This window comes from Oreochromis aureus, linkage group 7, assembly GCF_013358895.1.
Source record: "Oreochromis aureus strain Israel breed Guangdong linkage group 7, ZZ_aureus, whole genome shotgun sequence".
Classification (NCBI taxonomy): Eukaryota; Metazoa; Chordata; class Actinopteri; order Cichliformes; family Cichlidae; genus Oreochromis; species Oreochromis aureus.
Window position 1 is genome coordinate 12,547,540 of NC_052948.1, and position 27,430 is coordinate 12,574,969.

A 27,430-nucleotide genomic window follows, 5' to 3' on the forward strand; every position below is an offset into this window, starting at 1 on the left:
CTAAGATGTAGGTCTTCGTGCTGACTTAGAGGTTATGTGACTAATGACATGCTCTTAGAAAGTTTATTTAATTGACACTAATGACTTGTTTTATTACCTTGCCATGTTTTTCACTTTATTGGGTTCATTTTGCAATGATGTCTTTCATGATCAAGATAGAAAGTGCCTGTTGACAGAACAATAAACAGACTTTGCAATATGGTGGCAAATCTGAGAGGTTCATGCTATTCTGTCCTGTTTAGCATTTTATTCTAGCTTTCGAGTCCCTCGCTGTTTTTGAGCTGCGACTAGATGACCAAACCCAATCTGAAATATTTACACAACTTCCAAACTTTAAAGTAATACAAAAAAAAAAAAGACCTGAATTGTGTGAAATATGTCATGTGTAGGTAGGTTTTTCAGTTAGCTTGTCAAGTGATGGTCATGCCATAGTTTGCAAAATCTCAGACATTGACTCAGCTGGGTTTGGTCGATTTCCAGTCATGGCATCTGGATAAAAACTCAACACGAATCATCCGTCAATCAAAAGGATTCTGCACTCGCTTCACTCACAGAATTTAGATTAAAAACGTTAACGCAAATATAGAAACGGATTAGAAAGAAGCTGAGACTGATCCAATGGTACCCTGCAGCAGTCCATCAAAGAGGACTTTTCTTTATGAGTTTGGAGATTCTAGACAGACAAAACGGCTCATATACCTGCACTACTGGGGAATCCGTGTCTTTTTCTTTCTTGGAGAAACTTTCACTTTATATCTCAAATCAGTCCCTACACCAGTATCTCCACATCTACAAAGTGTATCAGAGGAACTAAGCCCTCAGCACCATCCTCTCACTGGTTTCATTTCCTAGAAATCAGACTTTAATATATCAAAAGTGGTTTTCAGTTTTGGACAAAAGCCCCATTGCTGGTTTCTTTTAGTAAAAGTGTTTTTATGAGTGTCAATTCCTGATAAGTGTTGCCTGATAACAAGTCTGCTTCCCTCTCTCATCCATGCCCTTTGTTTGTGCTGCTCCCACGGGTTCATCCTCTCAGCTCCAGTAGTACAAAGAGGATGTCAGACATACAGTTTATGTGCCAGTGACTCCCAGCAGCGAAGTTTGGGAATTTAGTAGAGCAATAATTTTTGTGGCTGAAATAAAGAGCGAGTCCTGTGAAGTTCTACATTTTGCAGGCTCTTATGTCTCTGATAGACGGTTGATTTGAGTATCTACTGGCCCCATCATCCTATACTTCTCCTCTAGGAGAGGCTCGTTACCCTGCAGATGGATGACTGTCTTGGAGTTGAGCCCGACTCGGCTCTCCTGGTTCCTCTTGTTGTAGATGTTGACCCTGTGTTCCAGCTCGGGGCTGGTTTTCGTGGAACCTGTTGGGCTGGGTGGTTTCAGGTTGACGGGGTCGAGGCCCTTTTGCGTGAGACACGAGTCCTCAGACAGAGAAGAGAGCAACTCCTGCACCACAGCGCTGGGGCTCCCTCTCGGCTGAGTGCCCAGAGCCAGAGGGCTGCTGTAGGGCGGAGGGTAGCAACGTTGGTCGCTGTAGTCTGTGGACGTGGAGGCCTCGCGCACCGTGGAGCTGCAGTCCATGGTGGAGCCAAGCGTGTGGCTGCTGATGCTGTGCTGACGGGTGCTGAAGCTGGCGCGGGACACTGTGGTTGTGGAGGCTTCGCTGACCGAGCTGCCTGTGCGCTGCAAACGGCTGGACGGCACCGCATCGGCGCTCACCAAAGAGGGCGGTAGCTGACTCGGGTTGTTAGGCAGGTGCACATCTATGGCTGCTGTTGTAATGACTCGCGCTGGGTCTGGGATCCCTGTATCTACAAAATAACACAATGTGTAAGAGCCTGAAATATTGTGGTGCCACTTGGATTGAAGAAAGAGTCTGCTGAAGCTTACCACTGCTTGGCTCACTGTAGTACTGGCTGATATAGTTGTTCATGTCATCTTGACCATGATGATCTAAAAAGACAAAAGAGGAAAAATGGAATTCAAGTGAATGTGGAGGCTATGTGTTTGTTCATTCCATGTTAATTTGTAATTGATCACAACGCCTAAAAAGTTTACATCATCCTAGAATTGTATTTATTATGTATTATATTTCTTCATCTTCATCTTCCATTTCCAAAACTCATGAATATAGTTTTCTTGACATTAAGGGACAATTTATTAACATCAAGCTACATCATAAGAATTTCAACTTTTAAATTGCATAATTGAAATTGCAATGTATGAATGGTAACTTTGAATACAATAAAATCTAGACACTCACTAACCAATAATTTATTGAGTCCAACTGTTCAGCTGCTGGATAACGCAAATATCTAATCAGCGAATCACATGACAGCAACTCACATTATTTAGGCATGTGGAAATGGTCAAGACGAACTGCATAGTAGACACAAACTGTTCACACAGTAAAAAATATAGACATTTCTCTGGTAGATAATGAAAAAGCAGAAACCTTTTTCTATTTCAATTGTTATTGCTCATCTAGTACTTAATGTAGTGTAGTATGAATGGCAATGGGGGAGGTCTTTATCAGTAGGAAAAAGTGTAAAACTTAAATACAGTTAAAAGCCCCAAATCTATGCCCTCCTTCACATTTTCAAAACATGTTCACTGGGGGGGTTGGAGTCTTTGCTGGGCCGATTCTGGCCCCTGGGCCTTATGTTTGACACCAGTTCTTTAATTTAAATGAAAATAAACTCTTTCAAGTGCTTGTTTTATGTGACAGAACAGTCCAAATTGAAAAGGTGATCATCTTACAATCACATAAAACATAAAAGCAGGAAATTGTTTTTATTACAAAAAATGAATTTAGCAAATGTTTTATACTTTTTGGTTACAATATTGCTACCACTGAACAACTAATCAGTAATTACTATTAATATATTAGCTTACAAATTAGTTCAGCTCAATAGTAATGAACACTTTTGGTGTGTGGATATGTTTCGCAGATAGCAAATGAGTCAAACTGTTTCTCTTAAGTGCTTTCCAAGGTCCCAAAGGACCATCACCAGATGATCAATACCACATGAGTATATGAGGTTCAGGCCCAGTTAAAAGGTTGTCTGAGTAGAAACACTGTGGCTCAGATGTATGATAGATCGCACTGTGATTTATAGCTTTGATAAAGGAAAAGCCTCAGTGTTTTGAGCCCTGACATCACCTGTACTGACAGTGCTTTGTTGCTTTTAAGTCCTGTAAGTTATGACCTGTCACTGTGTGAAAGGTTTATAGACCATCTATGTGCGGCACTAGAATTTTGATGTGGACTCTGAGCTGAACGTTTTTGAAAAGAGGACACTGACACTGTGTCGTGTATGTTGGCCACGATTAACAGCCCAACACTCCACCATGAAGAGCGGAGCAATGTTGAAGGGTTTTGAGTCAGAAGGGATTTCTTTCAAAATTTCTAACCAGCCCAAAGGTCGGCCAGGTTCTTTTAGTCTACCAATTCCCCCTTCTCCATGTGTAAGCATGGACGTGATTTACCACGGGATGCGCCGCCTGGATTCCCTCCCGTGCACACAGGTCGTTGATAACCTGTAATACAAAGAGCTTGGGTGTTCTGGACGGTTACCTGCAGCACCCCCAGGCTCTCTAACTTTGTTTGGCCTGTGATGCTCAGAGGCCCCAGGGGCCAGACCGTCCACCTCCTGGAAACTGCTGCTCTGTTTACCCCACATATGGTGGATCTGCATGGCTGCTTCACGCTCTGCCACAAGATCCAGGTCCTGCTGAGCCAGGTGGGCCCTGAGCTGCCTGATTTCAAACTAACAAAAGAGATGAGAGAAAAGGACAGAAGAATTTTAAATAATGCACAAACAACTGTTTTGGACACAAACAGTCTTTGTCTTCATTTCTGGATTGAAGTGAAGAACACAGTGATGTTCACTGTTTTATTTTGGTAATGTGACTTAAAACAATGACAGAACCTTAACTTCATATATCACTCTGAGGTATTGCATAGTGCTGATTATGTGATATCCAGACTGCAGAAAAAAGATTATGCAGCTGTGCTGTGAGATCGATCGTCTTATCATCTTTTTGAGCACAGATTTATTATTTTAGTGCACATCACTTTGCTGCCCTCTGCTGGTCACACACAGCTATAAAGTTGCATGAGGGATAGAGAAGAGTTAAGAACACATACGGCCTGTTCTTGGCAGATCTGGGTGAGTCGATCAAGCTGTTCCTCCCTCACAGCCTTGGCCTTCTCATACTGTTGGATCTCCAGCTCCATTTCCACCTTAACTTGCAGCACATAGGCTGGAAGAAAAGGACATATTACACTCAGAAAGATATTTTTATCTTGTAAATAAAAGCCATCATATTTTCAAAGTTGGTGCCAGATGACATGGACTACTACCTGCAAAGCTTGTGTAAAAAGAGCTGTACGTTTTAAGGGAAGATTTGAAGGAATATTTGGACTGCTTTAGATTTCACAACGTCATTTGAGTGGTTGGTGTAGGTGCTGACAGCCGACTTGAAACATAAGCGTTTTAAAAAAAAAAAAAGTATCTCTTAGAAAAACTATAAGAAAGGACATGAACATGAAAAAAGATTTATTTATTCTCTCTAAATGAAAATACTGAAAAAATGATCAAATTATTTGCCTATAGTGGCTTTTCTGTAAGTACTGAATCCATTACCACATATTATGTCCTTCTACTATCATTACTGGTAAAAATAATAATAAAAAAAATGATAAAATTCTCAAGTGAGCCAACAACCTGCAGATTAAAGAGGCTGATACCACTGGGAGCACTATGCATTATCTAACTGACAGTAAAGGACAGGATGTAGGGGACACCAGCCCCTCCCAGCCTTACCGTCAATGATCCTCTTAACCCTCCAGATCCGCAGCGTGACGATGAGACCGATAGCATCCCAGGGGCTGCTGGGGCCATTGGCCACTGTGGAGGCCACCATGGGGGCCAGAGAGAGTACGATGACAGCTCCATCAAACACCTGAGAAAGTGCGCGCGCACACACACACACACACACACACACACACACACACACACACACACACACACACACACACACACACACACACACACACAGACCAGGTTACTGCTATACTGCTTTGAGCTTGTGTAGTTGCCAGTCTGAGCTATGACATTGAAGGAATGACACTGCAGTGAAAGAGGGCCCCAAGTCAGGACTAATGGGACTCACGGGAGCCTACCTCTATTTTGTTCTCGATGTAATCCCATATCCCCAACACCACGATCCTGAACACGGTCTGAGACAGTAGGATGGGGGGTGGGGGGCAGAGATGGGGACAGTGAGCAGGTTACAAAGGGGTAAGATGGAAGAAAACAATCACAGCTAAATTGAGAGTGAGACAGAGAGCGATAGTGCAGTCTGTGGTAATTGTCAATAATAAACGTGACATTTCATCCCCTCTTTTATTCTTTCAGTGCGAATTCATCAGTTATGCCGTATTAGCACGCAGCAAGAGCAAAAATTAGAGACACCGCATCTCCTTCTGCTGACACAGCAGCAGCTGCGGAGAGCAAACAAACCTCCATCTTCTGCCATTCTGAACAAACTCCACAAACCAGTCAAACTGCTGATTCCACTGCTTCAGAGTAACACTGAGGGGTTCCCTCTGTTGACTCCAGCTAAACAAAAGTTACCACTCAGATGGTCAAGTTTAGGAAACTAAGACAAATGCGGCTGGCTCTGAGGAAAACGGTAATCAATACAATACAATGAACTTACCTGGGGCCTCGAAATGATTTAAAACTGGCAGCACAGAAAAGCCCGAAAGGTTCAGTTTAAAAAAAAAATGCATGTGCCGCAGATCAATCAAATAACCTAAGAAGGAACCGGTCGTGCCTGCTTTAACAGCAGTGGTTATACGTGCACACTCAGGGTACGTGTGCACGATTTTAAATCTTTTATATATGAGCGCGATGAACGGAGGTGTGCGCTTGTTCACCTGCACTAATCACAATCTAATCATGCCGTGACAGAGGGCATCGGGCATTTCATGGCGTTATTAGTATTGTAATGAGAATCTGCCAGTGTAACTCACTTGCCCACACATACTGCACAACATAGCATTAATCAGGAGGCAGCTGCATCAGCTGTAAGTGAGACTGTTTTTTTGCGTCGAGTGGAGGAAGACTCACCTCAGTGAAGAACACAGAAAGAATGGCCAGGCTGATCCAGTGGATGATGCTGGCAAACTGGAATGCATTATTAACTAAAGGGAATAAAAATAAAAGAGGAAAAAACTGATCAGGAGATAGCTGTGGTTAAAGATTGATGCTGGATTTTGTTAGGAATATAACAAACAACCTGCACTGTACATGCTGCACAACACTGACAGGTTGCAGTAAATCTGTGGAAAATGCAACTGAAGGATGAGGCATCGTGACAAGTATGAAACCAGTGCATACTGTGCATGCACGCGTCTTCTTTCTATTCATCAGGCTAATTGTGGACAAGCTCAAACAGCACTACGCTGTCAGCTGAAGCGCTTCTCGTCACGCCCCACATCTTCCCCATCTGTCTCTGTTTGCTGTGCTCAGTGATCTGTCTATCAGTCAATTCATCTTCCTCCGGTCCTCCCCACAATCACCCGGCAGCCGACTCCGCGTTGCTCGATTCCTTTGTCCACTATCTCCCTTCACACATTTGTCTTACTTTCCTTTTGTCTGGTCAGTAAGTCGGTCCCGGGGGAACAGTAAAGACCTGAATGCATTTGGATATTGCTGGTGTAAGACCATGTGTGTTAGCCCTGACATCAAAAAGGCCAACGCTCCCGACCCTCTGCTTATGATAGATGAGGATGTCTCCACCGAGCCAGATAATGTAGATAAAAGGTGATACTGGGGTGAGATGGGTCGGACTGGAATTTCAAGCACCTGCCATTCAGTGTTAACTGTGGAATACTAATGGAAGGTTTTTTTTCCCCCCCAGACCGTGATTGATCAGAGCCTTGGGTCCCAGAACAGATCATAAATGACACTCACTCATTACACAGTAGATTTATGAGATGAGGTTAGCAGCAATTTATTTTCTTTGCAAAAACAAAAACTTACCTGAATTATATTCGAGTCAAAGTTCTTTACTTATAAAATAATATATTATAAGATTTTTACTAATAAATATATATTATCATTGTAGTTTTGACAAGGATTGCTTAAATTCACATTTACGTCACAATGATTTTCACTGATGATTCATTTTATGCAAATGAGGGTGTATCCAGTTTAAAAAAAAGATCCCAGCCACATTTTTCCCCGCTTCGGTTTCACTCACACTGTAACAGCTTGGTATCTATGAGCAGCTCCAGCAGCAGCAACACCACCACCAGAATGACACAGGCCACTAGGAAGCAGTTGAAGCCTGCCGACAGCAGACAGACCTGCCACAGCGCTGCCCTTCGTCCACAGCATGGCTTCAGCCAGTTTGACCTGAGTGGAGGGGGAGCAAGGCGGTGTGAGACACAGAAAGGCAGAGAAGACACGCCGTGAGTCTCGCTGAACAGAACTCAGATCTGACGGGAACACTCAAGGTCGAATCAATAAAACACACGGAACATCAAAATGGAGCAAATTTGTAGTGTATTCAGCCTTCTCAGTTCAGCATTCTCCTAAAATGCTTTTCAGCAGAGGGCACTATTCTGCATGTAAGGCCATAAAAAATACAAGAAATGAATGCTGGAACGAATTTACAGTCTTAGATTTAAGAGTTTTTAAAAGTGAACGTGAATTATAAATACACGGTTTGCTAGGACTAAAATGATATATTAGTATGAAGAAATCGTAAGCATGAATTAAAGGGTGTCCTTTCCCTCAGTCCCTCCTAAAGCTCCTCTTTCTGGCCTTTTCTGCAACCTTTCCTTCATTTTTAAGGTCTGTTTTATTTCCGCCATCATTAAGCAGTGTAGTTAAATCAATACCAGGCACTAATTGTAGACAGTAAACGTATATTTAATGTTAAAAATCAGAGCACCAAGAAAGGAGGTGAAAGGTCACTCAAGTTTAAAGTGAAGTTCTTGTCTCTGCTTTTCACTGCTTGAGAAGACAAAACTTTCTTTCAGGGAAACTGTCTAGCTTGTTGACTTTTTTTGTTAAGAGCCTGGCTGAAAGTTAACTTCTTGGTTCCCTCGTGTTTGAGCTCTGTATGACTGACTGGCTGATTCAATAATGTAGCTCTCCTGGTACAACAGTGGGGCTGCACGTGCACCATTTGGAGGATGCATATATACACATGACGCAGATGTTTTCCTAACTGAATGACAATTTCTTCAACTTTGTTTTGTTCTCAGCATAAGAATTGTTTCTCCTCTCATACCTGCTTGCGTGTTTGAGAGTGAAATAGAGGCAAAGCTTGCATTAGTTGGGCTGCCCAATCCCGGCTTTGACCAGCTTTGATGCACTTTACATGCTATTATTCCCACTGGTGCCTTATACAGCCGTCTCCACGGTGATATATATTTTCCATTAGTCTGGAGTGTCCCTGGTGTGCTTCGTCTTTGCACAGGTACATTGTGGCTGAAGATAAGTGTCACACTTGCCTTAAATCCACCCTTGAGCTCCTCTTCAAGTTTTTCCAATCAGAAACTGACCTGTTGAGATGCGTAGGGAGTTATGGGCGGTAAACGGTGATACATTTGCAGGAGCCACACAGGGCTTTCCCAATGCGTTTACAGTCACGCATCCAACCCTGCACACTAACCAGAGGTACTCTAAACGGGAAAGTGTGTATGCGGACACACGGGGTTGCCATCTTTTTCACAAGCATCACTGAGAAAGGCAGTGCGGTCCTTTGAAAATAACCACTATCTGTTGTCACCTGTCCCCCATAAGCGTAAAGCTACGGGCAATGTCTGTCAGAGGAGAAGAGAGGATGCAATTTATTCTACTCTTTCCTTTGCTTGAGCTCAGAATGAAGGAGGCAGACACTGAGAGAGAGAAAGCGGGGTGCAGCCGGTTCAAAGGCATTGGGATTCATCCAAAAGAGAATCAGAGAGAGAGCCAGAAAGGAAGGAGGGGCAGTTGGAACAGGAAGAATGAAAATGAGAACAGAGAAAGATACAAATTTAGTTCAAGGATTTTTCTCATTTTTAGGTCCTTTTTGTAATTTTGGCCATCAGTCCTATAGATTGATTTTTTTGCAGACAAGTACAGCAGCATTGTTCATATCTATTTTTACCTTCAGAATCAATTATATAGATAAATTAGCTGAAATGGTGACTTATTTGCAGCGTGTATGACTGCCTGCTGTTGTTTCTTAGACTTTTTTTTTCATGATGCTTCCTTTTCAGAAATGGCTTTCGTAGTAGTACGCGGTTGTCTTTGAAAGTGGGAAGAAAGAGGCGATCCTGAGGAGTGCTGCAGTTTTGCAGTTACAGCTCTGGTATAGCACAGCTTCATATCCTTTCTATCCTTCACCAAGGTCAGCAGAGGGGCTAGAGCTTGGCCACACTGTGCCACTGCTCTCCCAGTGGCCCTCGGCCCTCTGCGACAACCCTCTGTACCAGCCAATACTAACAGATTAGTAGCTCAACACCTGGGGTGACAAAGAGGTAGTTCAGCATAATGGTATCATTAGCAAATACCTCGGAGACTTTCCCCAGCACCAATCCGTTCCCAGGGAACAATGTCAAACCCCATCTGCCAGTGGAGAAGAGCCAAGAAAAAAAAAAGATAGAAAGATTTACCTAATGATGTGCCTCGCACACAGTCACAGGACATTTGTGCACCATTAGTTAGATAGAGTGAGATAGAATGAGCAACACACACGCCAAGAGAGACACCTCACTTATCTTCATGTTTGAAAAGCATGATTTAACTCATACTGTGTGGAATCATAATTCATTCAGACCTTTCCCACAAGCCAGGCAGAAAAGGTATTAATTTAATAAACCTGTAAAGAAAAACCCTGTCTGGAAGCAGAGTAAATGGCAGTGATGGATTAGCCCAAGCTCAGAAACTTAATTTTAGGGAAATCGCTTTAAACCTTGAACACTGAGAACCTGAAGTATTTATGAGGAAGTGAGGCTTCAGTGATGGAGCAAGCCAAGGAAGAAAATCACCTCACTCTCTTGTGGGGTCAAGTCAGGTTCAGACCAAATGAGTAATACCTCAAGGATTTCTCACGCACGCATATAATAAGAAAAAGAATTGGCCCCGTCCTCTTTTTTAGTTTTGTGCGTATTTGTCACACTTAAAAGTTTCTGCTTGTTAAGCAAGTTTTAATGCTTCATAACCCAAGTAAATAGAAAATACAGTTTTTAAATGATAATTTTATATATTAGGGGGAAAAAATGCCCCCTAAACCTAATAACTGGTTGTGCCACCCTTAGCAGCAAGAACTGCAATCAAGCATTTGTGATAACTGGCAATAAGTCTTTCAGATCACTGTGGAAGAATGTTGTCCAACTCTTTCTTGCAGAATTGTTTGAATTCAGCCACTTTGGAGCGTTTTTGAGCGTTTTTGGGCCAATATAGGGTGATGCCAAAGCATCTCAATCAGATTTAAGTCTGGACTTTGACTAGGTCGCTCCAAAAGCTTTATTTTGTTTCTTTTTTTGCCCTTCAGCCTCTGGTGGCCAGACATTCTCTTTCAGGGTTTTATGGTAGAGATCAGAATTTATGGTTTCAAGTCGTCCAGTCCCCGGACCGTCACACTATCACCTGATAAAGTTAAACTTTATCATCAAGATATTTGTTTTTTTTTGGCAAATGTGAGACGAGTCTCTGTGTTCTTTTTGCTCAGCAATGGTTTTCTCATGGATGCCATTTTTGCCCAGTCTCTTTCATATTATTGAATCATCAACTCTGACCTTAACAGAGGCAAGTGAAGCCTGCAGTTCTTCAGATGCTGTCCTGGGTTCTTTTGTGACCCAGATGAGTCATTATTGAGTTCTTTAAGTAATTTTGGTAGGCTGGCCACTCCTGGGAAGGTTCACCATCAACCACTGTTCCAGGTTTCCTTGCTGGAGTCCCAGAGCCCTAAAAATGGCTTCGTAACCCTTTCCACCTCCCCCCACCCCCACCCCCACCCACCCCCACCCTCATTACGAATGGTAGTTAATTATTTAACAAGGGAGAGCATTTACTCTTTTTTTTTTTTTTTTTTTTTTTTTTTAAACAAAGGAGCAGTTAAGTTTTTAAATTATCATTTAAAAACTCTTTTGTCTTTACTTGGGTTTTCTTTTTCTAAAATTAAAATCAGTTTGATGATCTGAAACATGCAAGTATGACAAATCTAAAAAAAAAATGTGCCTTGTATGTGCACAGGGAAACATCATGTGTATACTTTAAGGGACACTGTGTACAGAGGAAATTAAAGAATTAAAGATGCAGGGTAGCATGAACTGTGGACAGGTTTATAAAGACATCAATGTACCAGTGGCTGCAGCGGCAAAAGATCGAAGGGAGTCTGGCAGCAGCGGAGAGAAAGGGGATTAGATCATGAGATCGATCAATGCTGTACATGATGCTGGCTGCAGAATGGCCACTACAGTAGCAACAAAGTAGACAAAGACGTTAAGCAGAATGACTGGCACTGATGAAAGTGTCTGGTTGCTCTGCTGGGGCCCATTCACACAGATGGGACAGCGTTTTGGCTCCATCCCCAGCTAAGTAACTCTCACTGAGATGAGGATCCTAGGAGCATGTCTTTTATTATACTGTCTCCAGTAATTGAGACAAGATAAAATACAGCGTAAACTCATCAGGTACAAGTTAGATGGTAATTAAATCAGGGAAGTGGTGCTTTATTTGTGTGTATAAGTTTGTAGGGTAGGAGAGAAGGGGGGAGGCTGCAAATGGGAAAATTTATTCAGAAGGAATGAGCGACTATGAGCTCCTCAAAGGTATTGATTAATTGATTACAGCACACACACACACACACACACACACACACACACACACACACACACACACACACACACACACACACACACACACACACACACACACAAAGGAAAGCAATAAACAACTGCAAACATTAAGCACTAATATACAGTCGCTCTTGATGCTGTCTTCTAAATTACCTTCTGAAACTCTTGATTGGCTATTCAGTGAAAATAAAATAAGGACATCCGTGTGCAAAGTCGTTACATTTGCCATAAATTCACCATTAATTATGATTCGAGTCTAAAATACATAAAGTGTCCATTCAATACCAGGCCAAGACCCAGATCGCTGCCTAGTGGCCATTCAGAATGAATGAATGTGACCACTGGCTTCAGGTTACGAGCACAGAACATGAGTTTAACCAAACAGATGCAGTATTTGCTCCTTAGATTAATTTTATAAAGCTTCTGAGATATGTATCTATGAATTAAATGACTTACAAATCATCAAAATCATCTATATTTCATTGAAAATAGTACACACAGATATTAAATGTTGAATATTTTGCCTTCAAGGCTATAAAACATTTAACAGTAGAAAGTCTCATGGCTAATTAGGTTAATTGGTAACATGTCAGTCACATCCCTTCATTAATCCTCATCCCACTAGGGCCACTATGGTAACACAGAGACAGACAAATAACTCAGACTCCAGATGGTGGATTCAAACCTAGGGCCTTCTTCTTGTGAGACAAAAGTGCTAACCACTGCACCACCGTGATGTCCAATAAAGAGTTTCAACTGTTAAAATGATTTGTAAATTATTAGCCCTGCATCAGACTGTAAACCTGTCCAGGTCATACCCTGCCTCTCACTCAATGATAGCTGGGATAGGTACCAGCCCACCCATGAGCCTGAATTGAATAAGATGGATGGATTTGTTGATAACTGGATTCTGCATCCTAACATCTTTGTGCTTACACATTGCACATACAGTTGTTTGCATACTTTCATCTAAGTGATTATGCTGATATCCTATGTTCTGGTTTAAGTTGCAGACATCGTGTGGATCTATCTGATAGCGAGACATTTTTGAAGTGCTGCTTGACTCAGATTGTCTGTCTCCTCTCAAGTTCTCTCACTCTGCTCAAATAACTATATAGCCCTGTGGTTCCTCCTCTATAAACTTCAACCAATTCGCACCAATCTGCTGAACTCAGCAGGATCGGACAGGGGAAAATGGACCACAACCGTGTGCGCCTGCAGGCTACTCCACAGCAGCACTCAGAAGACTTAATCTCATTCAGGCTCTTCAAGCACTCAGCTTTACACCTATCTCTTAGCTTCCTTTTTTACACTTAAAGAGGCATTTCATAATAGATATGATACAGAACACTGATTATTTTTTTCATACTTGAGAACTTCAGTTTCCCGAGAAAGCACTGCCCAGATTTATTGAATATGAAGCCAAATGCCTACTTGCAATTGACAAAATCCTTTCCTGTAAAATGCCCGATGAGTCATCAAGTCATGTCTTATCAGAACCAAAAGAAGGAAAGAAGCCCTGAAAGAAGAAACCAGCTAAGCAGCAAATCACCTTAAGCACTGCTAGTAATATCTTACAAATTCCTATCTGACAAATTATCTGTACTAAACCAAGGTAAAAAGATTTATTCAAGATTTTTTAAAAAATATGGGTTTATTATTGAATCATATACTACTAATACACCAATACAGATAATTATTTTAAGAATGTAAAAATTACCATACTTATACGTCATATAATAATTGTTTGTAGTTCATATTTTATAACAAATACCTAGTAGCAAGTTGGACTTTTTATTACTTGTGGCATAGATTCAACCAGATGCTGGAAACATCCTGCAATGATTTTGCTCTATGTTGGCATGATAGCATCACACAGACACTGCAGATATGTCGGTTGCACATCTATGATGGGAATCTCTCATTTCACAATGTCACAAAGGTGCTCTATTGGATTGAGATCTGGTGACTGTGGAGGCCGTCCAAGTACGGTGATCTCATCATGTTCAACAAACCATTTTGAGATGATTTGAGCTTTGGGACATGAATCATTGTCCTCCTGAAAGAAGTCATCAGAAGATGGGTCACTGTAGTCAGCAACAACACTTGGGTGGGTTGTGGGCTTTAAATGATTCTCAGTTGATATTAAGGATCCCAAGGTGTGCCAAGAAAGTATCTCCCACAACATTACACCACCATCACAAGGTTAAACAGCTAATAAAGGCTGGATGAATCCAAGCTTTCATGTTGAGCCTGAACTACTGATACAAGGCAGGATGCATTCATGCTTCTGTGTCGTTAATGCCAAAATCTGACCCTAGCATCTTAATTTAGCAGTGGAATTCAAGACCAGACAAACACGTTTTTCCAACCTTGAAGACTCTTTGAAAATTGTCGCTTCAGTTTTCTGCTTTCAGCTGACATGAGTGACATGTGGTCTTCCGCTGCTAGCAGTTGTCCATTCAGAGATCCTCTTCTGCATACCTTGGTTGTAACGACTAGTTATTCTAGTTACTATTGCCTTCCTATTAACCCAGAGCAGTCTGGTCGTTTTACTCTGATTTATGACATCAACATGGCACTTTCATCCAGAGAACTGTGGCTCACTGGATATTTTTTCTTTATCATTCTCTGTAAACCCCATGGTTTTGTGATAACATCCTAGTAGGTCAGCAGTGAAATACTCAGCCCATTCGGCCCCAACAACTATGCCATCATCAAAGTTTTTGTCTTTTGTTCTCATTGAGCAGGTCATCTCAAGCATGTCTACATGCCTGCATGTATTGAGTTGCTGACATATTATTGACTAATTAGATTTTTGCAACAACAAGCAACTGAACTGGTGTACTTAAAAAACGGAAAATGGGTATGCATGACGTACTGTAACTAATACATCATGACTGAGTGGTTCGAACCCCTCTGACTTGAGCATGACACTACTTCTGCATTATCTCAAGCATTTTTTCCTGCATTATGTTGTGTAAAAATCAATTTATAACTGATAAACTGATACTGTCTGAAAAATATTACCGGTCTGGTTCTTTTTACATGTGCCAATAAGTACAGTTAAGGACCTAGCATGTGTGTCTGGTGTGCTACCTGCGTCCTTCTAACCTTCTTTGGGAAAATCCATGCAGCTTCTCAGTATAACCAGACATTTCCTCTGGTTTCTGAAAGCAATCAGCTATCATCTCTTCACTCCGTGGTACAGCCTAGCAGAAGGGGCTCGGCGATAGTCCCAGCCAGAGAAATGGGTCACAGATACCAAGCAAATGGAGATGGATGGGGCTCCATGTGCAGAGCAGCAGACAAGCTGTCCCTGATAAATGGTTTTTCACCAGGACACTTGATCTCTCTCGCTCTCAGCCTAAAAAGCAATCTCACACTTTGCATGTCTGTGAATATTAACAAACCCTCAAACCCTGCACTCAAATGTCATCTATTGTGTCGCACATGGTGCCAGGCAAGAGAGCCAATTTGATAGAGAGGACTGTTACTGTGTGTGTTTGAAATAGAGTCAGAGGGAAGAGAAATAAAAAAAGAGAAATCCTGTTCTCTTTTCAGACATCCATCAACAAAGAACAGGTACAGTATGGCTCTGGTGCCAAAACTCCATGACATATTGCTGCTGCCAAGCTTCACACTAGACTCTGGCAGTGTACTTCATAGCTATATTCTACAGTCTGGATTTTTTTTAATTATTACATCTTATTTCAACCTTGAGCACTTCAAGCCTGGGCTTTTTTTATAATGTGCAGTTTGACATGCTGCTATATTAATGCATTTTCATGGGGAGAAAGAGGGCGGAGAGCTTTATTTCAGGCAGTAAATAAAGATTTTGTTAGCAAGTGCAATTAGTCCAGGTGCCTGGGCACAATTTTTCCTTATCTAATGTCTAACATTTCCATGCAACATGGCACGGGGCTAATTCCACACAACACACAGAGAAATGACACTCATCAAACAGAATCATCTAGCATGATCTGCAGCTGGCAGCTTGGAGAATTAAAGTGCAGAGGAAAGTCGTCTGCTCCATTTCTCTCTCCTCTTTATCCTCTCCGCCTCTCTTCTCCATTCAAAATGGCAGGTTAACCCATATGAACCATCTGTCATTGCTGCAGTGCTTCACACCTCCTAGTCTGGCCCCTGGAAATCAGTGGCATATGTTACTACTGCTGTGGACAGCAGGCTGATCTGGGGATGATAAGTCAGGACAAGCTTAGGATGTACAGCTCGAGGTTTAAAGGCTGAGGCCAGGCAGACACTCTTTAAGGGAAAGAAGCATAAAACTCTTTGTAGATAAATATCTAAAAGTGTGTTTGGACTGACAGAATTGTGCTGATGCATTCTTTTCTTTTTGTAAAAAAATCACATCAGTAATGTGGTGCATATATATTGTCCTCTTATAAATCTCAGTGTGCATGTGCACACGCCTGATTTCTGCTCCAACCTTTACGCATGAACAGATGCAGGCACTCCCTTATTGTTTCTTCCACAAAGAATTTCTGTTTGCAAAACAGCTTATGAGACTTGGCAATAAAGAAAACAGCAAAGAAGTCCCAAATGGGACTCTAAAAGACTTGTTTACAAAGCAGGAAAAAGAAAGACCACAGGAAATATGTATTTAGTGATCTTATTAACAAACAGAAGAAAAAAACCTGAAGAAAAAAACTAAAGAGGACCCCAACAGAGACAAACGTAAGCAACAGTCGAACAGCAAACAAGAGACAAAGAGGCGCGTCAGTTCACACAAGGAACGAAGGCCAATATGCAGCCTCACAGCTATTTACACCACCAATTTCCAATGACAATAAGACACCCAATAAAATATAACACACATTAAATGATCTGTAATAAACTTTGTGAGTGGTAAATTGTACATATTAGTATAAATAGGTGTGTTTGGAAACAACAGCTATTTGTTATAACAAGACATGCAAGCTCTCAGCTTGATTTTCATGCCCACCTCATTGTTGCTTGATTCTAAAGAACATGTGTTGTGAGGTCCACACAGTCTACATTCTTCCTTTATGTGTGGGAAACAGTGTACAATTGGCTTTTGTGTGTATACACTGTTGTTGCTTCAGACTCCACCTAGTATTAAAGGTCATTAAGCTCAAGGGGTAAAGCATAACTAAATATGCCTCCTTGCTACTGTAGCATTGCTTAAACCAGTCATAATGTTTTTCTTGGCTGACGGTATTCTGAGAGTTTTTTTTTACAGGGATAGTGATGGTTTCACGGCTCCAAAACAGATTTTTTTTGTGTTGAAGAAATAGAGTAACCTGTGACTGAACAGATGCCCACTTCACAGCGTTGCTATTTTTTTCTGTACACCTTCCAGGTTTGCAAATAATTCAAGTACTACAATATTTTAACAGTCAATAGGTATGTGCTTTGGATGCACACAAACAACTGGCAGGTCTGGCCTTTTTCATTAGCCCTGTTACACATTAAATGCTACAAGGTTGATTAGGTTGCTACAGTTGGGTAGTGAGCGAGCTTATATTTAAAAAACAAAAAACAACAACAACAAAAAACTATTATTATTTATTATTAAAAGATAAGGGACCATATTTGAGTCACCAAAGGTGGATGGGTAGTTGCACTGCCCTGACTTTGGACATTACAACAAGTTTTGGGGAAAAGTGAGCAGCCAAAAATCTATTAATAATTCCTCCCTGCTCACCACTGCACCGAATCTGCAAGTACTGTGTGTGCCCCTGGTAGTCCGCAAGAACATCCACCTCCTACGTAGTCGCCCACGTCTCCTGATAAAGAGCCACGAGAAGCTGCTATGCAGGACTAAATGTGCATCTCTGGTATGCTGTTTTTCTGCTCTCTTTTCACAGGAATAAAAAAAGAAAGAAACCAAAAAAAGGAAAAGAAAAAAACAACAACCAAAGTTTCACCATGGAAGATTTAGACTTGAGTAATGAATCATCGTCTTTCATCTCCTACTACTGGTATAAAACAAGTTTGTTCACACCTGCACAGAGTTGTCTACTTCCACAGAATATCCTGAAGAAAAGACGCAGGCCTTTGACATGAGCTGTAGTGAGTGAAAGTAAGTGATGATAGCTAGAAAAAAGAAAAGGATTTCTAATCACCAACACAGAAGGAAAAAATAACTGCAAACCATAACAAGTAGAAAGGCAGTGAAAGCAGGTTTACTGTCCCGTAAACTATCACTTACAGAGAGCTATATTTAGCCAATTACATGCCTAGTAGAAGAGTTTTCACAAGAGCACATTCCAATAAACAAGAGAAAATGTATTTACAGACCAACGCAGTTACAGATAATAATAGCTTGATCAAGTCATCACTCCTGATTGAAGGCCGGCATTGACTCATCTAAAGGCCTGTGGCCACCACTGTGTCATTCCTTGGATGCTACACACTTGATTCATAAAGGTAGCTATAATCTGTGACGCTGGTGCTGTCACCGAGAGCGACAATGACAAATGCACGCGTGAAAGTAATGACAGGTATGTGGCTGGAATTCCAGTGACCTGAAAATCAGGAATTCCAATCTGCAAAAGGTCATCGAACACAGCGTGACGCTCTCATGGGTGAGAGATTGCTTAATAGTTTCATCAGTGTGCTGAGTGCTTCCAAATCTCACCAAAAACAAAGAGGGGGTTTCTCCAATCAGCCTCAAATACCCACTTACTTTTCATCACAAATCATATTTACACTGGTGATTTCATAAATCCTCCACAGTCATATCTTGGCACTGCATGAGTTTTTCATAGCACAAGGCTGAATCTCTGGGGCACCGGGGTTTCATATGGTGCCCTTTGAGACTGCCTGCTGTGATGATGATTTTGCTGGGCTGCCAGATCCTGCCCTTTTCCCGTGGCTTTGCTATGCATTTGTTTTCTGTTCATTTTGTGAGCAAGTGTGCGAGAAAAATATGAGGAACGATAACAGAGTGGGTGTTTGGGACAGGACCCATCTGTCCTCGCCCTCCAACCCGCAGAGCCATCAGCCTGGACAAGGCCATATCAGGCAAAGTCCAGCGGGATATTTTCATCTGACACACCAGGGCTTGGATGGCAACCCCCACCCCCCCCAAAACTGGATGCTCTAATTAAGCTTATGCTCTTCGTCTACTTTTTCTGCATGGATGCCAGCATTGCAGCATGCCAAAAGGGTTGTGAGTCACACTTCCTGAGTGGAAAGCCATGGACACTCTACAGGGGGGCTCTAGGAGGGGTGTGTCCTGTCCTGACAACACTGGGCCAGCAACACGGCGATATGGTGATGAGCAAACAACACAACTGCAGGACAAGCAGGCTTCATGGAGAGAACCAGGGCTCTGACATTTCAGGACAGCTATGGTGCTAACAGCACTCTTTTTTTTTCCTGCCAGAAATCAACATTGTGAACAGAAGCCTGTCTGGTGAGAGAAATCGCTGTGTCATTGAGCTGAAATGAACACATCAGTGGAGACATTGTCCATTTAACACAGTGACACTAATAAATTCAGTGCCAAATATCCCCCACTCTCGGACTCCAATATAAAATGAGGAATGATTCAATATGCCAGGTGTAATTACAATGTGCAATAACGAGCAATGGAGAGAGTGACGGCAGAGCTTCTCCCCCACCAGGGTAGATTATAGATTGCAGTAATTGCAATTCTGCCTTAATTATGAATGTGGCACTATCACGCAAAAAGCAGACACAATGACTCAGACACCATATCTCTAGTATCTTCCTAATTGTGGAGGCAAATATCCAGAACATCAATCAATACATAATTACATATTGGGACTTTTTAGTACACAAATTAATTAAAGAAAATTTCCATGTGCAATCGTGCTACTGGTTTGTTTCCAATTGTCTCAAGATGCACAAAGTTTGAGACACAAATCACAAGCTGACCTCATTGTGCTGCTTTTATTTGTTACAAGTGCTTATTAGTTATATAATCACTCCAAGGGGTACCTCAAGCTGCCAAGCAAACAAATGATGGGACTCACCCCTCTCTGCTATCCTCTTCATCTGGGTTAGATATGAGCTGGGATCCAGCGAGGGATATGTCCAGTGCCGCCAAAGGCAAGTCTCTGTAGGTGAAGCTGACCAGCTGGACGGGGGCCACACACTGGTTGTCATCCTCTACCTGCTGGGAGATGACCTCCAGCTCTGAGGCTCCAGCCTGGGGAGGAGCCCTGTCACATGCAACACACACCATAAACAGAGCAGCAGTGAAGTCAGAGAACTGAAGTGGTTGCTGACAGAGTCATCCATGAGTAATTTTGCAGGTTCTAGCTGATTATACGATAGCGACAACTGGTATCTACATGTTGTCTGTGTGCAGCAGCATGAGTTATGAAGCACAAGTGACAGTGCAACCACGACATGCTTCTCAACACCTAACTGCACACATGGAAATAGTGTGTTCACTATTAATGAGAAAAGACTCTTGCTTTCTACAGCAAAGTAGAATAAATGTAGATTGTCCCCATACCTTACAGGAAGCCACTGTTTTGCATTAATCTGTGTAAACCCATGACTTAAATTTGCCTGAACTGAGGACAGTTACAATTTAATAACTACTAGTTCACAGCATGCTTGCGCTCTATATTTTAGTGACACCTGCCACACAGGGCCTGGTAGCTTTGATTGACAGATGTGATAGGTTAGGTGTGCTGATATGGGATGTCGGTGCATTTTAATGGAAGATTATGACAAATAATAAATTTTACTGTGTGGTGCAAACCAACAAACATATTTGTGTTTCATGTCGAGTGAGTGGCATTTGTTAGTTAGTTACTTAGTGTCACGGCGGGGTGCCGGTGTGAAGATGAGGTAGACCCAGAAGCAGACACGGTGGAGACAAAACTAAGTTTCAAAAAATAAAGCGAGCCTTTATTGTGGCTGATGGCACGAGAAAAACATGAAACTAGGGAAACTAAGGAGACTATGAACACTGTGTTAACCAAAAGACTATGACACCCAGTGAAAAACAATAAAAAACTATGAACACTGAGAAAACTAGGAATACTATGAAACACAGTGAAACAATGAGGTAAACCCATGAAATCTGTGGTGAGGATAACAGATGATCTGACAGTAATTAAACAGAAACACAGTGACTAAAGGGTGATTAGGGGAAGTGAAAACACACGAGGAAACAGCTGATACACATGAACCTAATGATGTTACAGGGGAAGTAAAACTAAACACGATGAACAAAGAACACAAGACTCTTTCAAAATAAAATGGGAGACATAACGAGACACAGACATGATTCGAACTTGACAAACAAAGAAAACTTGGACATGAAACATGACAGATAAACACACGTAGACTTAACGTGACCAGCAGACACGGGAAACTTAAGACAGGGATGAGACAAAAGGGAAGCTTGATAAATCATGAACTAAAACTGTAACCTCGGCATGACGGAATGTAACTAGATAAACTGAAATGAAACTCGACTCAAATGAATAACAAAACATCAAGAAACTCAGAACACTGGATCACACAACCCAGTACCATGACAACTTAGCACTAATTCGAATTAATAATGTCTGTGCAGTACATCCATACAGTCTGTGAATACATCTAATAAGTAGGGTCGGGTGGGTGGTCATCTACTAAATGGTAAACGATCTGGTTCTTAACTGAGCACCTCATTTAGCCATTCATGCAAGCCTCTTTTCTACACTTTCTATCTGCTCACACACATTCACTCGGGGTTAGTATCTTGCCCATGGATATTTGGCATGCAGACCGGGGGAGCCAGGGATCAAACCACCAACCTTCCGATTAGTAGAATATCTGCTCTACCTGAGTCACAACCACCCTTTTACTAATGAGAAGGTTGGTGAAAGCGTGTGTGTGAACATTAACTAGAAAGCACTTAAGCATAGAAAACAGTGATTCAGTCTATTTACCATTTACCAGGCTCACAGGTCTTATATGATAACTTAGTAATTCAGCTGCTCTCCAAAAAAGTAACACAGTGGAGACCAAAACACTGATGTTGAGGCTTCAAAATGCACAGTCCAGAAACCCCTACGTGACATCATGTTGGCTACATCCATCTTTTATATACCACAAACAAAACTATTTGTCAAATTTTATAAATGGCATTGCAGAGCAAACCATCTTTCCCCCCTTAGTTTTTTTGTGTTCTCCGTGACGCTAGCTATATTTGGCAGGACCGGACAAGGTGTCACTTGATCTGGGAATGAGATCTTAAAACTTAAATGTGCAGGGAGGGCTGTGATATCACAAGCTCAACCAATAGCGGACAAGGAGAAGGCACCGTGGAAGAGAAGAGTCACATTGCTTGGCTGCAGTCCCAGTGCAGCCAGTGTGGAGACATCAATAACCGGAGTACTTAACAGTGGGGGAAGTCATTGATTACAAGGCAGCGGGATCAAAAGCCACTGGGCTGGTGAATTCTACAACCTCTGCGCTGGAGGCGAAGCAGAAAGGGTGGAACCAGTTAGTAGAAGATCACTGAGCAGACCCACCTTCATGGTAAATGTTAACGTAGGGAGACCTTCAAAGGAAATAGGTCCTTCTCTTTCCTGATTTATTTCTTGACTAACAGCTGTGTATTGGACTTCCTTTAAAGCTTATGTTGTTCTTCTCACAAGAATTCACTTGAAATATATTCTCAGATTTGAACATAAGGACTACAAAAAACAAACAAACAAACAAAAACAAAACACTCTACCCTGACTTTCGTATCCTCGGTAGATAAAATGCCACAGACTGTCTCCCTTTAACACATCTGTTATGCGAGTCCAGCTTGAAATTGGTGCTCAGCTTCAGGGTCAAACGCCCATATATAACTATGTCCTCTACAAAACATGCCTGCATTGTTATCTGTGGAGTTTGCACTTCTGACCAGCTGCAACAAGGACGCTAATGACTGATGACAGCCACAAACTGTTTAGTGCATCAAAATCACATTTTCAGACAATCACAAAGCAGGCCAGGAGTGATTATGTGCAGGGTGCAGTGGAGTGGCTGGTTGCCATTGTGGGGAGTGAGTGGAATCTTCACATATGAAAATCCTGCTGCCCCCCTCAGTGATGCAGGCAAGGACAGCCGGCAGCATGCCAAAGGCGAGTCTCTTTTCGGAAGCATGCAATATTAGTACACGCCACGAGGAAGCAACAAGGTTAAGAGAGAGCATGCATGGCTGCAGGGAAAATCTTGCACCTATACAGAGTAAAACTGAGGGCTTAACACTAACCCAAAATATACAGTTTTCTTCTTCACAAGCTAATGTTTAGAAATGCCACACAGATGCATACACATGGCATTGGTTAATACAGCCAGGTCTTAAGATTGTCATGAAAGGAAACTGTAACTATTTTAATTAATCTAAACACCAATGAAGTAAAAACTAAAAACTACCTTGTATAGAAGAAGAAGAGGAGGAGGAAGTAGATAGTTTTGCGTGTTTGATTTGGCAGAGTTTTATACTAGATACACTTCCTGACCCAACCCCAAAGGGGATTTCTGTTATTTGTTGGAACTGAACCAGCAACCTAATAGTAACCTTAACCGTGAGTGCAAAACTACACACCAAACTAAATTCAGTTTGAAAGAAAGACTGAAACTGAATTTAACTTATTTAACTGACATCACATCTCTGTATTTCATTGAGTTATGGATGAACGTGATTTACTTCATCTTGTTTACTTCATCTTGTTTATGTGTGAGAATTTTGTAGCTATATTAATAATTACTAATATTGACTTTAAACTGCCAACAACATATGATAATAAGGTAATAAAAAAGAAGATGGCATGCATTATTGGATTCTGTCAGAAAAGTTAAGACTGCTGCCTGTCACTTAATATTTTAAATAATCTGTTCAGAGCAATAAATCTCCAGCTTCTGTCACTGCATTGAAAAGTGCTGCCTCAGCATGAACTGTTGGTTTGCAGAGGGCACTGGTATCATTGTCATTCGGAGCGCTCGCTGCCACAGTATCTCTGGCCAACCGTCTATAACCCAGCTGCTTTGTCTTACCCAGTGAGTTAGAATGCGGACAAACTGGCTGCTCCTTGGTGCACAGCACTTCGCTGTCATGATTTCATCACAAGCCTCTGCCACAATGGTGCATTTATAGGGATCAGATATTTTTGGCAACCCCTGTGATGCTGAGTTTCAGCGGGACCTTGTTTTGACTTTGATGCCTGAAACATTCACATGTAGTATCCAGAGATCCCTGCTAAAAAACAAATACAGACCAGCACCAATATCACCAAGTGTAACAATGTGGCTCATAGAGGTGTTTTATTTTTTTAAAAAAAGGTCTATCGCATTAAAGAACAAGGTCATTAATTTACCTCACTGACTATACAGACAGTGAGGAAGAAGCAATTACTTCTTGGTTTTGGTGCCACATATATGCTATATAGTTAGGCACTTTAAGCTATGTAATGAATCTTAAAGGGAAATCTAATCTATCTATCCAGTCTACGACACTCAGATAAAAGACTTCATCATATGTAAATATAAATGTAATATTTCTAGAAAGAAATAATACACCACGTGTGGGAGGGAGGTGGGAGATTTAATACAGATTCAAGCGGTAAAAATAATTCAGGAGATCTGAACGAGTTTCCCCGTCTGCCACATCTGCCACTTCTCAGACAGTCAGCTGCATTTAGCATTAAATCATGTCTCTGTACTACTAAGCAGTCAACGGATTCTCTATATGATCTGGTTACAGATGTCATGCGCCTCTGTCCTCTACTTCTGTGCTGTTCTGTAGCCCAGGTAGTAGCCTCTGTTTGTATGTATTAGAAGCAGCACCCCGTGGCTTGCAGAAGATGCAGCTGACTAAACCCATTTTGCATTCAACTCCCACTCCACGCTACTCCCCTCAGCTCCATTCCCATGCTCACTCTCTTTACCCTTCCCTTAGCCACGGTCGTGGCTGTCGTCAGAATGCTGGACCTGTCTCGAGGACCACACAAAGAGTAATTATTAATAAGAGAAGATGACAAGTGAACATCCCTCCTGAATGTTAAGAGATGGCAGTCCATTCTCTCGCTCCCGGAAATACTTGGACGAGGACAAGCGCTACTTTCTCCCTGATCCCCTGTTTAAAGTCACTCACGGGACGCACACGAGCATGTGCAGGTCCCATTCTGCTAATCATATCCCGCCACACCGAGACTGACTGCGCATAATACAACATGTTCATAAATAGAGATTTCAGATTTCACACTCTCTCGTACACATGGTTTCAAACAAGACTCCGGAGGGTGTTATACTTACTGAGTGTTGCTCATGTCGAGGTCTTGTTGCTGCAAACAGACGTCCACGCTAAATAACCCCAAGTGTGAAATGTGATTTCACCGCTGCAGAGACTGGGCTCCTGCCACACATACAGGAAACACAAGATAAAAACAGACAAAGCACATAAAGAGGTAAATAATAGGAAAGCTCCCTCTTCTGAGACTTATTGTGGGTTATGATTGGGAGCTCCAGAGCAGCAACTAATAGGTCTTATGGGGAGATTGCCCCAAGGTTAACAATAAACAGCAATTCTCAAAATTATGAGGCGTCTACAATGTAGCTGTGCAGCACAAATGCATTCAGAGCTATCAATGAAAAATCTGTGCTTATGTTTTTCCTGAAGTTGCCTTGCTCCAACTCCGGCTTTAGCTATGCTCTGTTCAACTATTTTCCTGGGGAGCAATAAACTGTAATGGATTTTAAATCTCCTCCAATATATGCTCCGCTCTGTGAATCAGGGGCTGAGGAACATCACACCTCTTGCATAGCAAGTGCACCAGGATGCTAGCTCTTTGTGCCACAGGATAGAGAGCCATTGATGTCCAAGCCTGTTTAGTGAAAGCCCATTCCGGTTACTGAAACAGACACATCATGACCTGAGAGGAAAGTCAAAAACACAGCCACTCGTTTAGTTAAGATTTAATGAAATCTTGACTATTACAAGTAAAATAATGGCAATGATAGCATAGTGTTGGCCATGCCTTCATTATTTAGAAGGTATTTGATGAATTTGTGGTAGTGTGTGAGATACAAAGGCATAGCAAAAGCCTCCGGACATTCAGAGGTGAGGAGTCAGCATTCACAGCAGAGTAATGTAGTGAAGCACAGCAGATTAAATGCTACTCAGGATAAATCAGCCCAGGTCATTCAAGGGCTGAGGGTGATACTGTTTCATTGCAGTGCCCCCTAAACGTGCAAGAAGAAACAACTGGCCAGTGAGAGGTGAGTAAAGTCAAAAAGGTTAACACTGTGCCAAAAGTGAGGAGTAACTGTGGAGGTGACTGGAAAGGCAAGTCTACTGAAAGATATGTGCCAGTCCGTTTTGGAGATAATGCACTACATACCAAAAATATTTCTGGACTCCTCTCTATCAGAAAGCTCGAATTTCACAATCAGCAAATTGAGTTGACCCTTATTACTATATGTACAGCCTCCAGTAAGTACTTCATCAGCGAGGGTCGGTGGGTGGGGGGTGGTCCACAAATGCAGCACATTTTCCTGGGTTCTTCTCAGTTCCCTGTGACTCGTTTCTGTCCGAGGCTTTCTGTATTTAGCGCAATCGAGATTCACTTGCAAACGTTTTTCACCAAGTCATTGCTACACGAAGAGTTCCGGTGCTGTTAACGTGTTTTGTTTTGGGGGTTTTTCGCGCTGTGCTTAGAGGCCATAGAGCCTCATTCATGTTCATGCTCATGCTCAACCCAACTGAGACACATCAACTCCTCGGTGCGCTTTAGATTAGGCACCCCCTCGAAAAAGAGAAACAGGGGGGGAAAATTAAACACACTAACCTCTTGTGTTGTCTTGCTCTACATTGTGTAAAGTGTGGTCGTGACTCCTTTGCCCTCGCAGTGATGATGGTTATATCTCCCTCCTCGCCGTGAATGATGATGATGATGATGATCAGTGTGAGGGAAGCTCGGATCTTGCTGTGTGTAGGTTGCGATTAGCCTTAGATTTGCGTTGGCCAAGCACCCGTATCGCCTCTCAGAAGATAGCGCACCACAAAAACACCTACTCCGGACTGTAAGCACCATCCTTCAGAAGGAGACGACGATGCTGTCACTGAAGCAGGGTGATAACGACATCTTCGCAGGGAGACATGATGTGCTTGCAGGGCTTCCCCCAGAATCACATCAGGGACTCCATGTGCCCGATAATAATAAGGGGTTCACGACCGGGAGCTGTCCAGGTGCTGAAAAAAAGGATTCCAGCGGTTACATATGTGTGACGAGCAGTGCTCTGGGAGGAAAACGGATAGCCTAAGATTTACCCCAAACCCTCGCAATGATGTCATATCAAGCATGTATGCAGTCAGTGTACCCACTAAGCCATTGGAGCCCACAAAAGTCCTCCTTTCTATGCCACCCTGGAAGCGTCGACGTAAAAAAAAGAAAAAAAAAAACGAAAAGAAAAGAAAAAAAAGAAAAAAGCCCACTCTCGCTTCACTTCACCTCTTGAGCTTCAGAGCTCCTCGCGATAACAACCCACCCGCGCGAAAAAAAGAAAACACATATCACTAATACTCACAGTGAAGTGTTTCTGTGA

At 42.1% G+C, this 27,430-nt stretch overlaps 1 protein-coding gene across 1 annotated transcript; it reads right to left on the reverse strand.

The window, feature by feature from the left end:
• Positions 1 to 331: 331 nt before the first annotated feature.
• Positions 332 to 27,121, reverse strand: tmem266 (transmembrane protein 266). The gene is made up of 11 exons (XM_031747360.2): positions 26,674 to 27,121; positions 25,142 to 25,241; positions 19,864 to 20,052; positions 7,282 to 7,436; positions 6,147 to 6,220; positions 5,195 to 5,251; positions 4,836 to 4,974; positions 4,157 to 4,272; positions 3,584 to 3,776; positions 1,897 to 1,959; positions 332 to 1,817 (listed from the first exon to the last, which is right to left on the reverse strand). The coding sequence occupies exons 2-11, from the start codon at positions 25,153 to 25,155 to the stop codon at positions 1,180 to 1,182; spliced, it is 1,638 nt and encodes a 545-aa protein (XP_031603220.2). The 5' UTR covers positions 25,156 to 25,241; positions 26,674 to 27,121; the 3' UTR covers positions 332 to 1,179.
• Positions 27,122 to 27,430: the final 309 nt, after the last annotated feature.